This window comes from Manacus vitellinus, unplaced genomic scaffold (genome assembly GCF_001715985.3).
Source record: "Manacus vitellinus isolate BGI_N305 unplaced genomic scaffold, ASM171598v3 scaffold_33_pilon, whole genome shotgun sequence".
NCBI lineage: Eukaryota > Metazoa > Chordata > Aves > Passeriformes > Pipridae > Manacus > Manacus vitellinus.
Genome location: NW_021940478.1, coordinates 5,249,131 through 5,265,734, shown reverse-complemented (window position 1 = coordinate 5,265,734; position 16,604 = coordinate 5,249,131). Strand labels below are relative to the sequence as shown.

General features: G+C 40.4%; 1 protein-coding gene across 1 annotated transcript in view; it reads right to left on the bottom strand.

The window, feature by feature from the left end:
* CDH20 (cadherin 20) overlaps positions 1 to 6,310 on the bottom strand; it is a 38,388-nt gene extending 32,078 nt beyond the window's left edge. Inside the window, exon 1 of the mRNA XM_008922448.2 lies at positions 5,943 to 6,310. Coding sequence (XP_008920696.2) covers positions 5,943 to 6,185 — 243 coding nt within the window. The 5' untranslated portion in view covers positions 6,186 to 6,310. The remainder of the gene's footprint in view (positions 1 to 5,942) is intronic.
* Positions 6,311 to 16,604: the final 10,294 nt, after the last annotated feature.

Below are 16,604 nucleotides of genomic sequence, written 5' to 3'. Positions count from 1 at the left end.
GCAGGCTGCAGAGATGAGACATATCCCAGATTTTCTAGAAAATTATCAAACAGATTTATTGCATGACTGTTAATTAGTTCTGAGCAGCCACAGATAGCAATGAGTGCAACAGAACAAAGCAAAAGTAAATGCAGTGCTAATAATAATCTAAAACAGGGAAACAAATCACTCTGGGGACTATGTTCTATTAAGCACCTGTTTCCCATGAAATACTGGAATGACTATCAAAAGACAAACAAATCACTGGATTTCACTCATACCATGAAAATCTGCAATGGTATGCTCATACTTCCACGCTTTTGAGGAACCAAGCATAAAGACCAATGGCAGGAGATGCTATTGGTTCAGCCCCAAAAGACAGGAAGGCAATAGACTTGAGGTGTAATAATCAAAATGGTTCGGATATGAATACTGTTTTCCAGTGTGATTATCACTTTGGGAGATGAATAAAGGATAAATAATAAAAAAAAAGTGGTCAAAGTGGGCTGGATTCAGTTAAGCACATTTTTAAATGCAGATATGAGTAAATTATCTCAGAAATATGGTCAGAATTAAGTATGTGTTTAATGCTTTAGTGAGCTCAAAGGACATATGGAAGTAATTTTGAAGGATGGTACCAAACATAGGTAAATATTTGTACTGGAGAGAAAAATTCTAGAATAATATACTGAATATATGAACACAGGATTGGTAGGATTTGAAGAAAGAATCCAAACAGAAATGAATAATTTGTGTTGAAAAGCAGAAGTCAACCTTTGTACATTTGATTACAGGCTATTCTCTCAAGAAAGAAAGAAGATATCACATCTCTGAGCTGTTTAAAACACACACAAAAAAGTTACAATAACTTATCACGTAGGAAAAAGTTTAATAGGGATGTGGACATAATGGCTTATCTGGCATTTCTAATGCCAGAGGAGCAGCTCCTCAGCTGCTTTAGGGCACATGGTCCTACTGACTGGAGAGATGCAAGACCTTTTCCCCCAGTGAAGGGTCTGGTCAGAAGATGCTCATTGTCTAATGGTTGCCTTCCTTACTTGCCTCTCAGGTAGGTCACATGACCTACACAACTTGGACCCACTACTGATTTTAGGAGACTGATTTCAGCTGAGATGGGATCTCATGGTTTTCTATAGCCTGTCCCACTCTGCAGACAGGTCTGTATGTAGGTGGCCCATCGACCCGTACTGACTGCTGGGACATCGAGCGTTAAGGGCAGCAGCACCAAGATGTGGCTGCGAGCGTGGAAGGTGCTGGTTGTGATGATGGTCCTGTCAGGTCACTGATATTTCAATTCTTTGCTAAGGCAGTGGTCCCTGCAGTGGCTACTGCATCTGAGAGCCATCAATCCTTTGGATGAATGCTGGCAGCTCTCAGGTGATGCATTAGCTAAATGGTGGAAGAACAAGCCCAGAAAAATTTGGCAGTGGTGAATTGTTAAATTTAGATGAATGCCACATGTATTAATTCACATGCAGGCTTCAGGGCTGCAAACTGGCATATCTTCAGGAAACACCATCTTGTGATTAATTTAAAAAAGACAGTGGTTGTCATTATTTACCCTAAACACCCATAACTCAGACATTATTACTGTAGGAGGTAGTAAACAGGATGCTTCCAGAAGGAGGATATTACTATAACTTTTCAAATTGATTCAGAATCACTAAGCTACATTTTGGGCATTTGTTTTAGTGCACCAGTGCACCAGTGAAAGAATGCAGATGCTGAGATGGATACAGATGTTAGTCCCGATTGGGGAATTAGAGCTGGGCTTGATGGAAGAAAATGTGTTTTGGAACATCAACAAGTCCTCATTAAATAAGGAAAAAGAAAAAAGGAAAAGGAAAGAAGTCAAATTCAAAGTCAAAGTCAAAGAAAAGGCAAAGGCAAAGAAAAATGAAACAGAAAAGAAAAATGAAAAAGAAATTTAAAAAGGACAAAATGAAAAAGAAAAAGGAAAAAGGAGAAGAGAAAATGAACAGGAAAAGAAAAAGAAGAAAAGAAGAAGAAGAAGAAGAAAAAGAAGAAGAAAAAGAGTAAGAAGGAAGCATTTTTTAAAATAGCAGTAGGTGTTCAGGAATGTTCAAAAGACTTAGAAGAAGCTACTGAATCAAACTTATGGGTTAAATTACACTTTCTGTCCAAAGCCGTATTTGGAATGAATGCAGTTGTGAAGGGACCAAACAAGGAATGAACATGGCACACTGTTAAGCATTTGGGAGGACAAGAGGATCTCTGTCTTACTGTGATTTGTTAAAAACATTGGGCCTCAACCAATGCTAGTCAGTAAGGAATGCTAACAGCACTTTTGCAGCTTCTTGTATAACCTGCTCTATTTAGACAATCAAAAAATGAGCATAAAACATAATACTGCCAGACTGCAATAAATCTGAAAGAATTTGGTGTCTGAAGGGACTGAAGCTCACACCAAACCTAATGTCAGGATGCTGTAGTTTGGAGTGTATGTAGAAGTCACTGTGTTGGAAAGGTAATCTAGTTTTAAGTCGGCTCTGTTTTATGGGTGGTGCAATAATTTGTGCTGCCATGTGGCTGACACAGAGTAGGAGGAATTCATTTTTCCTTTTTCCTCCATGTTAAGGAATAAGTATTGGAGGAATAAAGCCAATTACTCCTGAGAAATTTTTAACTGTCAAGCTGGGTTGCTTCTTTTGATGAGAATAGTACAAAAAATTAAGGAGGCTACATCAGCATCAGAATGACATATTTCCTGGCAAAGGGCATGTGGAAGAGATTGGTGCTGCAGTGAGCAGCTCATGGGAGATCTTGCACAGCTCTGCTAATTGGTCTGTGATTTGCTCTCCCTTCTCTGCCTCCAGGGAGGTAGGACCTGCAGGGGATTTTTGAGAGAATGTGTGAGTGAGTTTGGTTGATCTGCATTGATAGTCTGTGGAAAGGATGATTTTACTTGCTCATTCAGCCACAGTGTTTCAAATACTTCTTTCCTTTGAAACAGGGTTGGGGAACCTCTAAAATGGCAAAATGGTGAAGTCTGTCCCCAGTTCAATTACTGACACAGTTTAGACTGATGGATGAATGTGGAAAATACCTGCTGTCGCAAATGAAGGGGCTTTGGTTTCCCTAGTTCATCCTATTAGCCAATAATGGCTACCTGTAGGAAAACTGAAGCCTTGCATTTATCTGTGACAGGACCAGGAACCCTCTGAAGCTGAAGTGCTTTAAATCACTATCATGAACACTGGAGGAAAGCAAAGAATGTACTAACTTCACCTCAGGAAGTTTCTTTTCATTTCTCTGTCTAGAAGATATTTTGCACCTTGCCTTACAGTTACATAGGAAAGTTTATAGAGTCATAGCAGCCTTGGAAATCATATTTGGCAAGCCTGGACCTATGGTTCAAGTCAAGGTGCTTTTTTGGTTGCTCCAGTCATGCATAGCCAGCCAGAAACAGCTGTACAACTGGATCTATGCTGTGCATTCTTTCTCCTGTTAAGGGCTTGGAGAGAGCATATGGATAAAAGCAAGGCCTGGCTATCAGGATGTTTCAGGGTGTCATGGGTGGTATCAGTTAGAAGAGACCCTGCCTGGCCTGGTGTGGGACTCAGGGCTGTTTTGGAGGGCTGGTGCGAGCAGCCAGCAGCAGACTGGGAGCCCTGTTGCACCTCTGCCCCACTCCACGCAAGCTTTTACGGAGCTATTTTTGAGTCAGCCCGGGGTGATTTGGGCTGAAAAAGTTCTGGCCTGCCAGAACAATTAATTCAGCCCACAGTCTATTCCCTGCTGACTCCTTCCTAAGAATCCCTAAGACACAGGCAGCACGAAGGCAGGCAGGCGACTTTTTTTTTTTTTTTTTTTTTTTTTTTTTTTTTTTTTGTGGGAGGCTGCTGCTGCTTCTGAGTGCCTGTGCCTCCGGCTGTACGAGGCGAGGGGAAGCCTTTGCCTCACAGCAGTCCCCCCGGCATTCATCCCACTGCTCGGCTGGCTGCTGTGCGCCTAGTTCGGGGATGGGAGAAGATGAAACGTGTGACCCCCCGAGGCCCCTTTTGGCAGCAGAGTTCCCTGGAGCCGGGACTGCACGGAGCAGTGCTGAGTTAGGAGGCCTTCAGAGCGATCCAGCCGTGTCAGCTCAGCAGTGCGTGGGACTAATTGGCCCTGTTAACCGTGGGAGCTAATTGGCCCTAGCACACCCCTGTACTAACACAGCCGTGGCGAAGGCAGCCCTGCAGAGAGCTCGCTGACGACAGCTTGGGCTTTTGTGTGGCGGGCACAGACCATGAAGAGCTGTCTCTGCCTCCCTCCCTTCGGCAGAGCTGAGTGGCGGCGAGCTCAAGAGTGCTGCCGACTGCGCCGAGTGTTTGTGCTCCTAATGACACCGTCGAGTGTAAAACAAAGATGAGCCGGTTTCTCCCAGTATTTGTTTTAGCTAAAATTTGGCTCACAGTGGAAGCCTGAAGTCATTTTAGATTAACTGAGTACGTGAAATAATAAGCCTGGCCCTTGTTCCAAAGCTGGAAATTGCATGAAAACAAATATTAATTTCTTTAATCAAAAGAGATATCAAGAGCTGAAAAGCTAGGTGCACAGATGAATGAAGACTAATGAGGTCTCATTTGGTGGCAATCACTAGTAATGCCATTGCTGTGGGAGGAAGGAGAGCACATCTCACTGTCAATCACGCAGGGATAAATCAGGACGAGGTCTTTTGAAGCCCATGGATTCATTTTGATTTATACTGGTATGACTTTAGAGCACAGCTTAGCTCTATGGTATTGAAGAATGACAAATAAGAGACCAAACTGGGCCTCTGGATACGTAATTGTTCCCCCCCTTGAGCATGGATAGCTTGGGAAAAAAAGGAACTTATATCATGTAAAAAATAAGCGATGAAATCTGAAGGATTTTTTCTGACATCCTTTCTTAGGTTTTATTTTTCATATATACCTATATTTAGTATCCACTCATCATAGCAGTATCTGATATTCTAGATGTGTAAAAAACTTAATTGTATTGTTCAAACACTTAAGCACACTAACTCTCCCCATCCCCAATATCAAATTTGTCACCTTGGTGTAGAATAGAAGCAAACCTAACGCTGACCATAAACCTTTGAATAACAGAGTCAATACTTTAAACAATTCAAGGTCTCTAAAAACAGTCAGAAAATAAAGAAAAAGAATGGTTATAGTGAGGCAAATTATGATGGCAGATATCACTGATCTGACTTCCATCAGCTTGTTAACCAAGGAGCTGCAGAAAAGTAAATGCAAAATATTACCAGCTAAAGAGGATGAGCTCAGGAGTACATTTTACACTTATTTGTACTGATGTGTAGGTTCTTGGGGTATAAGGGACCAAAAAATAGGACCCTTCATGATTGGATTTAATGAGCTGTCCCTCTACTCTTCCAGATCTGTAGCAACTTCTCTGTAGTCCACAGAATTAATCTGAAGTCAAGATGTGATAAGCCAGAAGATACTCTGACCCTAGAGATTTGCAGAAAGCAAAAATTGAAATGTCAGTTTTCAAGAGAAACTGGTTATTTAATTTGATTGTGAATTTCAGCTTCCAGCTGACTTGATCATGGATAGAAGCATGATCACAAACTCTTCCTTTCTTTCCTAATCCATATATGTCAATATAACCTTGCTTTGCCTTGACATTGTAGAGTCCCTGGAAAGATCTCTGCAGATTTTCCAACACTACCTCAAACTACAGATGATGATTGATGCAGCAGATCTCTTTGAAACAGGCAAATATATTGACAGCCCCTTGAAACAGAAATTCTTCCCAAATGAAGGTGACATGAGGCAAAAGCTCTTGGGAGCAGAAGTGAAATTAATGTGGATAAATTCACTGCCTGAAAGAAGGTAGAGGCATTTAGGGAAACATCCTGTGTCTCACCACAGTCCACAGACACACAGATGCATATACTCTGCCAGATATCCTCCCGGTGCGGGTCTTACCTTCCCAACGTAGAGAGGGTCAGTTCCCGTGTACTCCTCCAGAACAAAGAACTGGTTCCACACCCAGCTCCTCTTCATACGCTGATGCAGCTTGTCTGACAGGTTGTCTTCTCGCCCTTCAGTGAGGGGCCTGGCACTTCCTGACAGCACAGTTGTAGTAAGGTCCATTAGTCCCCAAAAATACAAGGAGATGCCAAGTCCAAACAAGTTCTTTGCATTGCTCATTCTACCTGAAGTCCACATCTGTATGCTAGAACTGACTTAAAAGTCCAAACGCAGTATCTTAGGTCCCTTGAGAAAAAAGTAAGTTCTCTGTGTAGTCCTTTGAAATGTCCAGGAGAGATACTGGTTCTCAGAAAGGCAGTGTCCTGTAAAGTTAAAGGAAATTCATAGGAGGATACTTTTTTCCTCAAGCCAAAAGAGTTTCCTCAATAAGAAAATATGCTATAGAGTATTTATTCTTCTATATAAAAATACAATATCAGGATGCACACTTCCTGAAAACAGAAATACTATTACCATATAAGCTGCAGACCTGGAGCACTAGACAGAAGAAACATTAGGGGTTAGTCAATAAGTAAGAGTTCTCTACTTTGCTAATTTAGATGTAGTGTTGTTTTGTGATATTGATTATCATGAGCTAAGTGCATGCTTTTTGGAAATATTTATGACCAGAAGTCCTTAGAGAATATTTAAAACCAGTTCACTCTGGCAAATTATGATAGCTAGTGAACAAGATTTGGCAACTGTCTTTCTGTTTGGAAACTATGACATTGTCATTACATACACGTCCATGCACACAAGTCTACATAAGTATAGATATTATTGCTGTATGGCAAACCTTGAATATAATTTCTAGCAACTCCAAGTTATTTCTAGTTTTAATTATTCTTTCAGCCTCTCTGTTGCTGGAATTCAGGTTTCACACTCTGCTGCCTCCTCTCTGAGGAGCTGATTGCTGCTACGAATGCAATATTTCTAGAATTTGAATGGTCAGTTAAACATTTTATAACCCACAAAACGTTTCACAGTGCTGATGGCCACATGCTATTGCATAATTTGTCCAAGCAAGTCGAGCTAACATATTTTTTCCTTGACAAGCCTGTTTGGGCAGAGGAATGCTGACCTCTGTCAGAGGACACTTTCTCATCAGTCTAGGACAACTTCTGTTGTCATGAAGTGAGTTTAGTTGGTGACATCACTCCAGGCTATGGATTGGAGCAAACCTTTCCTTCACTATTTTGCTAAGTTTAATGACTTACTGCTGCACTCAAGTTACTCTGTTAAAACACTCCATACATCCTCTGTTGGCCCAGTATTTTTACTAGTCTTCTAAAGAACTCTTCTTTCTCATTTCATGACAAACAGACTCATTAGGAAAGGCGTATGGAGCTCTGAGGCTTAAGCAAATAGTTCACACCTCATTTTACTGCTGTTCTATTCTTAGATCTTTAGGCTTAATTAATTGATTTATCCTGTGGAAATAAAATGTAGCAGATGTCTGTCAAATATTTCCATCTGAAATCCTTGAAAGATTTCAAAATCATAAAAAGTATTTTAGACAGTTGCATGATAATATTTTGAAGTGAAGACTAAGACAATACAAAGTTTTTAACAGAGAAGAAGAAAGTGTTTAAAAATTCCCCAGCATCCAAGCTGCTACAACTGGAGAACTGGTCACACTTAGAAATCTACAGAAACAGAAATTCAGAAATTAATCCAAAACTTGGCTGAAATCTGTAACCACCAGTTTAAGTCTGGAAGAGATGTCCACAGTGGGAGTAGAGACACAATAACTATCTAAGGCTAATTTCTACACAAAATAATGTTTCTAAGTATAAAGCCCAGGAGAAGTACAACTACACGGTGCTGCTAGCCTATACAGTTGTAAAGTGTAGCAAAATAATAGGTCCTTTACCTTGAAAAGTTTACAATCTAATCCGGAATAGGCACAACAAAGAAAGGACAAACTATAAGTGCAGAACATGGTAAATCTCTTCTAAGCAGAGCAATGTACAGAACTGATGTCTGTTTAGACATTGGCTACATAGCGTGCTAGGGCTTGTTGTCTGCAAAGGCAAAGAATGGGGATTTATCCAAGCAGTACAAGCCCAAAAGGACCACAGTAATCTCTGTGTGTCTGTCACTTCATGAAGAAGTTGGCAGCTGTTTGTGAGAGGCAGGGACGAGGCCCAGCTTGCTGGATGCCCACAGTCAAAGGAGTACAAGAGCTGTGTGTGCAGTGCTTGCCTCTCTCTGTACTGTGATTCCTTTGCTCCAAACAGCCAATACACATTTATGCTGAAGGAAGAAGGCCGAAGCTCTCTGCACATAATAAGTATGACCAGCTTCCTCTTGGCATGTTGCAAATAGCAAGTTATTTTCAGCAAAGTCAGGAAGACATTTTTTACAACACATGTTTTGCTGGCAAGTAAATGTGTAAATGTGTGGAAGGACTTTCTACCACCCCGTGACATAATTTAAGAGAACCCAGTAAGAAGGGAAAGTGGAGGCAGCCTACGGTCCAGCGGGTAAGGTTCTGCCTGGAGTCTTTACTTTAAGAAATTTCATCTACTGCACAGATCAGTTACATTTTTGTTTATGTGACAAAGCGGTGATACAACAAAATGGACCAACTCCTGTGGCAACAAGAGTTGTATTTGTAGGTGAACTCTCAAACCACAAATTCAAAACTAATGGTGCCAGATGTCTCTTGCAATTAAGTTCAGCCATAAAGGATCATCAGTGCTTAGGCAAGATAATATCAAGACGTTGTCAAGTGAACTCATAAAGTTACCAGTATACCTGTAATGAGGCAATAGCAAAAGAATTCTGATCATCAGTATGCTTTTTATGCACATGTGCATTAAATCAGCAGAAAGCAACGTAAGTAAAAACAGTGAAATAAAGGCCAAGAATAGGGACATAAATGCTTCAGGCTCTCTGTGCTAACAGCTTTTATCATTTGAATGTGCACTTCCATGAGGAACCTTTCTTGAAAACAATGTGCAACTCAGTGGTCCCCAGGAGTAACATCCCTAAGAAAGCAACATTATTCTGGGGCACAGCAACTGTCAGGAAACTTGCCATTAAGTAAGGTAAAGTCTTGTAAAAGTATGTTCCTTTCCTGAATACCAGTAATTTCCCCATTTAATGCCAGCCCAAGGTGACATGGTCATATATTTTTGTAGGAATGGAAGAAATCCCTAACACTGAAGTGGAACAGATTTTTTTTTTTTTTTTAATAGCAGAGTTTCTGGTGTTTCATGTTTTTCCAAAACTGTGAACAAGAAGGCTCAAACTCATAGCATTTACTGCTTGCTTAAAGGCAAATGACTACTATTAATAGCAATGTTTAATCCAGAATGGTTCCTCTCTCTCTGAGGCTGAAGGTAAATGACATTTTTTTCTGTGTCAGGTCCTGCCCTGGTGTTAAAAGAATGACAAAGGTCTCTGTTAACTTCTGGACTGAGGCACTGCTGATCTCTCTGGGTCTCTTTTCTGGCAGCTTCACCATCACAGGTGTGTACTATTGGTCTCTGCAAGGCTTGCTGGTCAAGGAATATATTTCTTAGCAGTATAAGAAGGTACTCATATACATTTAGGGTTTGTGGTAACGCAAGCGATGGCTGAGCTACAGTTAAGGCCATGGGTGACTGTGTGTTTCGGAAGACTCATGCACGTGGCTTCTTCACCAGCTGAGTGTGATGGATGAGTACAGGGTCACTTAGACTGTAGATGCAACACTTGGTTAGGATAATAGCCATATGCCTTGAGTGTACAAGCTTGATGGGATCTCCAGACTTAGGTGGACTGTAGTGATTTTTGCCACAGATGGATTGCACAGGCTTTGAGACAGAGTCTGTCTCGGGCTGAGGGAGAAGTAGTAGTTACTTGCAGGGAATCTGGACTTATCATACAGGAAGGTGTTTCTTACCATGACTGAGTGAGGCAGAACTGAACTTTCAATGTTCTCTTAATGCAAGATTTTTCTTGGAGCCCTTCAAAACTCATTCTTAAGGAAATCTGCAAAGATGGAACTGATGAACCTCTGCTTGCCATATATTTCATGACCCAGCATGGGGATATGCAAAGGATTTGAAGGCAGTAAAGAGAGGGAAATCTTGTTTTCCTTGCTCTCACACAAAAATTACTGAGCCCAGGAAGACTGCATGTCCAAAATCTGTGAGATTTCTGCAGACAGTGCTTTACTTTTCAATAACAATTTAAATATTTGATTTTGTTACTCACAGTGGAGTACTCCATTGTAAAACTATCAGGTGTATCTGGGCAGTTTAGATCCCTGACCCAAAGTGAATGCCTTTCTTGCCCCTGTTTTTGTGATGAATATTTGATTGTCAGCTCAGTTGTTTAGGTTACTTTCTCTATTCTTGCCCTGCAAACATCACTGAAAATCCTTTTTTTGTCAGTCGGCAGTTACAAATGTGGTTTTTGTCTCCATAAAGACCCATGAAGATCTGACTGAACTCTGTGCTGCTGGTGGTCTATATATGGTACAAAGGAACTACCTAAATCTTCTACACAAAAAAAAGTCACAATAATACACTTTCCAACAATGCAAATATAAATTTCTCTTTTAGCCCATATTGCAAATTAAAGTAGGCATATTCCAAGTCTGAGCTACTCTTCATGCTCCAATTTTAATGACACCCCCTGACACATATTTGTTCTGTAATTAAACTATTCTTAATTGAATATCTAATTCTGGGCAAAGATGAAAAGGAAAATGAAATAACTGTCAGAACCAACTTCTAGTATTTCTTGAAAGTGACCCATTTATCTTTTAATTCTGAAGAGAACAACAGTTCCAAAGAAAGGATAAAAACATTAGTAGTTTGGATGACCATATGGGCACCCCGAGAGTTCCACTAGGATTAAAACATATTGTGCTCAATACAAGGATTTTATAGTCAAAGTGCTCAGCCTTGAAAAGCTTTACAGACATACTTCGTGTATTCATCACATTGAGCAAACGGTCTGTCAGAAAGTCAGTGGACTCTTTGCATTCATAAAATTAATTACAGGCTTATGTCTTTTATGCCTGGTCCTTCCAATGGAATTTGCTGTGTGGACTCAGCACTCTTGTAGAATGCTACAGACTTTAGTGGATCCCATGCAGGCACATTGCTTGAGCAGAGGCAATTCATTTGGAGAGGACATATTACACTGAGAAAGTGGGGAGGAAAGAGGCAACTGGTTTTAAACTCCCTCTTCCATTTTCTCAGTACATGAATACACAAATACATGTGATAATTTGAATGTAAATGCTTCTGATTTGTAAATGTTTCTTAGCAGCACATACACTGCACTAGGAATATGCTAATGGAATACGATTTCTGTGTTTAATTACAGATTTTCCTCCCAATATTTTGACAAAAGAAGCTGAACAACTTGGTAATGACCACAGTACGAAAAAGATAAAATTGACTGAAAAGAATTCTCTGAGTTTACTTTGTTTCTTGACTTTTTGTGGTATTTTAAATCAGAGGTGGGGGTGTGAGTATTGTGCAATTTTTTACCCCCCGTGGAATGGATTATTCTTTTATGTTTTCACAGATTGCTTCTTAGGTTTCCTGAACCTCATTTGCCTACTGCTTTTTTATAAGACACCTTTGCAATAAGCCTACAAGAGCACCAGTCCGTAGGAAGCTGTGGGCTGTATTCTGCACCAGGCAGACCACCACAATAGGTGCCTAACACCACCTGCCAGGGATGGAGTCTCCACTGATCCAGGAGCTCAAACCTCTTAAGCAACTGATGCAATACTTGTCTCATTTTTAGGCCTCACCTGGAGTGCTGTGTCCAGTTCTGGGCTCCTCTGTACAAGAGAGATGTGGAGCTCCTGGAGCTATGAAGATGATTAAGGGACTGAAGCATCTCTCTTGAGAGGAAAGGCTGAGGGAGCCGGGCCTGTTTAGTCTCGAGAAGACGTGGCTAAGAGGGAACCTCATCAATGTCTATAAGTATCTGAAGGGAGGATGTCAAAAGATGGGGCCCAGGCTCTTCTCGGTGGTGCCAAGCAATAGGACAAGAGGCAATGGGCAGAAACTGATGCACAGGAAGTTCCACCTGAATGTGAGGAAGAACTTCTTTGCTGTGCAGGTGATGGTGCATTGGAAGAAATTGCCCAGAGAGGTTTTGGAGTTTTCCTCACTGGAGATATTCAAGAACTGTCTGGATGCAATTCTGTCCCATGTGCTCTAGGGTACTCCTGCCTGAGCAGGGAGGTTGGACCAGATAACCCTCTGTGGGCCCTTCCAACCTTGCCCTTTCTGTGATTCTATGATTTTAGAAATCCTAATGCTTGCAGTATCTAAGTTAGGTACCTCTAAACAGGCTGCCTGGTTATAGTCCTAAATGTTTCTGTACTACTTCCAGAACTTCCTATTTTTATCTCAGGCCTAGGCCAGTTCTACTGTTATTACCTGTTGTTATTCTTTATGTGTAAGTTTAAATTAAAAGGAAAAATCTAGAGGTATTTGTTATTTTTCTTGAAAACACACTTGGCCTGAACATGTATTTTTATTTTTACTTCATTTTATTGAGATCTTCATAAATACAATGAAACTTGACAACATACCATATGGTGCATAAACATTAACTCAGAATACAATCCATTGTCATAAAATTACATCTACAGAGTAGTCAACAGTCTCTCCTGAGACACATCAGTGAACTCATTTTGCTCAAGATCTGAAGTCCTTCAAAGCTATGGAGTGCCTGCAGAGTGAAAAATCCCACAGAACGACAGAGGGAGTCCCATTGTATAAATCCCAGCCCCATGGTTATAGATGCATAAAGAGATCAAAAAGAATGAAAGATACACACAATCACAAAGTAAACATGTCCAAATAAAATGATGCTGATAACTTGCATCAGGGGAAGATCTGATGCCCAGCTTTTACTCAGTGTGAGGCATTGTAAATGCTACTGTAAAGAGCAGTACAGAAGTACAAGAGAGTTTCAAAAGCTCCATGCTGGTCTAACTAATTCTGTTGAAGTCAGCCTCCACAGGAACTAAGTGTGGTGTTGAAATACACTGGAAAATCAAAAAAAAATCCAGATAAAACAACCCCCTTCCTTCAAGGATGTGCAAAAATACACAGCACACATGAAAATCATACTAATTACACTTTTTAAGCAAAAATTCCTTCTAGTTCTCACATTCTGACTACTTTTGCCATTTGTCAAAACCTCTATACAAATAACTTTAAACTGTGAATTGATGCTCATGTAAACTAGCACTTTTAAAAAAAAAAAACATTAAGCCTTTCCTCCCCAAAGTGTGACCTTTCTTGCTTTCTTTGCAACTGTACATAGGAGCCTTTTCTCAAACCTGTCTCTAGGCCCCAAAGCAATATTAGCAAAATCTGTAGTATCCCGCCAAGAATGAGAGGATGGAAAGGGTGGAATTTCCTGTGCTATAAAAGAGAAAGAAGGCTGAGTCAGGTGTGGAGTGGGGAGCTGGTGCTTGTCAGAGAGCCAAGGGTTCTGTGAAAGCAATGAGAAGATGGGATGGTGAATATTGCTGCAACCACCTAAGCTCTGCAAGCTGAGAGGCCAGCAGGAATAAAGATCAGGGATGGAGCCTGCTGCCGTAGGCATTGGAATACTTATGCCCTAAACAGGACCTATTCACAGCTGTTACAATCCTCCATGAGAAAAATGTACTAATGTCTTCCCTCTATTTTTCGTTTGTTTCCTTCTGCTCATGTCCTTCACTTCTTTCAGATCCCGAGCACATGCCTTGCCAGATCTGCCATGCCTCTGCTATGGGATAAAACCTGCTCCTGTTGCACACCTGGAATGCATTTTGAACCTGAACTGTCTCTGTCTGTGCTACAGGTTGGCTATGGAAGCATATCATGTTCTTTAGCTACAAAACATTGTATTTCATGTATACTAGTCCCCACAATATCACATATTTCCATGCAACTGTGAAAAATGGTCTCTTTCTTACCCCACGGCTGCTGGACAGATGATAAGGTTCTCTGATACCCCCTAAATGCCAAAGACAGAAAAAGCGTTATCTCCTGTCTATAGACAGACATGAGAAGCTGCTGTCTGCCTGAACCAGATAGAGGCAATATTTCTTCCCAGGCATGAAGATCAAAACCAATGATTGGTGAGGGCCTATGAGCTGTCACTAGAGAAGACAACTTCCTAGTTTTATTATGTGTTCCTGCTTAACTTGGCATTTCATGCACAGTTTGTCATATTAGAAATGTGCCCAACACAATCCATTTCCACAAGCAGCTATTGAAGAAAAAGAAGGGAATGGGTTACTTCTTTTTCCAACCAGAAACTAATATTTTGCTATCTCTCATAATTACTGTATGCACCCACTTGCCCATAGTGTGTAGTGGATTTTTTTGTTGTTGTTTTTGGTTTGTCTGTTTGTGTTTTTTTGTTTTGTTTCTTTTTTTTGTTTGTTTCTTGTTTGTTTATTTGTTTGTTTTTAAATGGTGTCTGTTTATCAAGAAAGAATATTCTTTAACTTAGAAAATAGCCGTAGGTTCTCTAGGGGATGAAAATCTTTCCTCTAATTAATATTTCTTGAGTCTGACATTGCTTCAGAACTACAACACTGGCATCTGTACCTTGCATTGATCTTTCTGATCGCCTTGTCTGAGCATGAAGACATATGCTACTAACCACCAGGATAAACATTTTCAAGTCAGCTTCAAGCTACTGTATATGAAATCAAACCAGCAAAAGAAACAGAAGTCTTACAGCCTACTTCTCTATCTGAACTATTAGAGACTACCTTGTTTTTATCACCTAGCTTCAAAGTGTTTCTAGAAATACAGAATAAGAGTGCCTGGCCTTCACAGGACACTTTCAAGCTGAAAGAATAAAGTAAGAAGAAATAAAGATGTACTGACCTCATTTGTCCCAGAATGGCTCTAATACAGCAAGCACAACTTTCATAAAGCCTGAAAAACAACCTCAGATACTTTGCTTGCCAGCCTCTAGATTTTGGTCTTCAAACTCTACTGCTGCAGTCTCCACAGAGAGTGTGAGGTATTATCTAACTGTCCTCTATAAATGTGACATTAACTAACAATATCTACCCCTCACAAATAGGAATGTATTACCTATTTCCCATCTTCTTCATAATCTACTGCTGTAACATGTTTCCAGCTTTCCCAGATGGGAAGATGAATATTCTGGATGAGGCAGTTCCTCTGCCTGGATTGCTTAATGGCTAAGAAGAACTAGTATTTACTAGAATATAGGAGATTTTTTTAGGCTTTGTCTTGCTGGCAAACTCTTTGCTTTTCAGTTTGTTCCAGGAAAATCTTTCAGAGGAGACTCCAAAACCCCATGCTCCATCTGTCTTAGTATTCAACTTGTAATGGTGATGAAATAGCAGCTTTTGTAAGAGCTGAGGTATTCTTGGCCAAAATTCTCATCCTTCCATTATCTGCTGTGAGCCATCTGGTTGCTGTCCTTCACAGGGGAGGATCTTCCGCAGCTGTTTTGAGTCTGATTTCCCAAAGAAATGAGTTTATGCAGTGATATAATTGCACTGATATTCTATTAGTATTGTGAAAGACAAATAGAGATCCCAAGGACTACTGTGTTTCATAGAATCATAGATTCATTAAGGTTGGAAAAGACCTCTAAGATCATTGAGTCCAATTGTTAATCTAGCATTTCCATCTACTCCCTGGGAATTAGCAGGTACATTAGAGAAAGGAGACCCAGGTTAACACCTTACTGAGGAAAGTATGGGCAGTTATACAATCTGTTTGACCAAGGGATCAATCCTGCATGCAATTCCAGAGTAGTAACTGAGGTATTTTATCTGATATGACCAGGGAGCTCGAAGGACCTGATGTTATTGTGTATGAAGAAAGAGTTATGGGGGAAAGACATAACCATAATAAACTAAGTTTTGTAGTTTTACTCCTCTTCACTTACAGAAAAATTTTATTTGCATATAAATTCTAGAGGTCACCCCACTGCTTTAAAGCCTTCTTAGTGGCCCAGTGGTGGCGGTACACATCAGTGCAAACTTTGAGTATGGACCTGAAAGTAAGGTCTTCCTTTCACTGCTCCTGGTGGTTACCAATAGGTAATTTGGTGCCTATTTAATATCTAGGCATACCTTTTCTTTAGGCAGGGAGACATCAGCCAGTGTATGAGGAATTACAGACCCTGACCACAGCACATAAACACAGAAAGGTCCTACAAACTTCTACTGCAGGGTCATCAAGGCCCATTTCTCCCATTGTTGGTAGTCACTTCATGTAATCCTTCAAGTAGTTTGAGAAGATCCTTTCTTAATTCTCAAGAATTCAGGCACAGAATTGAAAATATGCAATCAAATGAAAGCCGAGAAACGCAGAAGTATAGGAGAGCTTAAAGGAAAGCAATTATACATTGCAGAAGAGCTTCTCAAATGAGATTTCAGGTTTGCTGTTAGCTCCTCTGTGTGTGTATTTCAGCAAAAAGATTCTTCTTACATACCTGTTAAATCTGTTCTTTCTTACTTGTGGATCTGCATTTTTATTAGCAAGTTCTCTACTCCAACTTTTTGAGATAACAGGATTGGCCTGTCAAACTGGATCTCTGCTCTAACGTTGAGATTTTTGCCTTTGAGAATTGCCAGTAGCTGGTACTTCCAAATAGTTA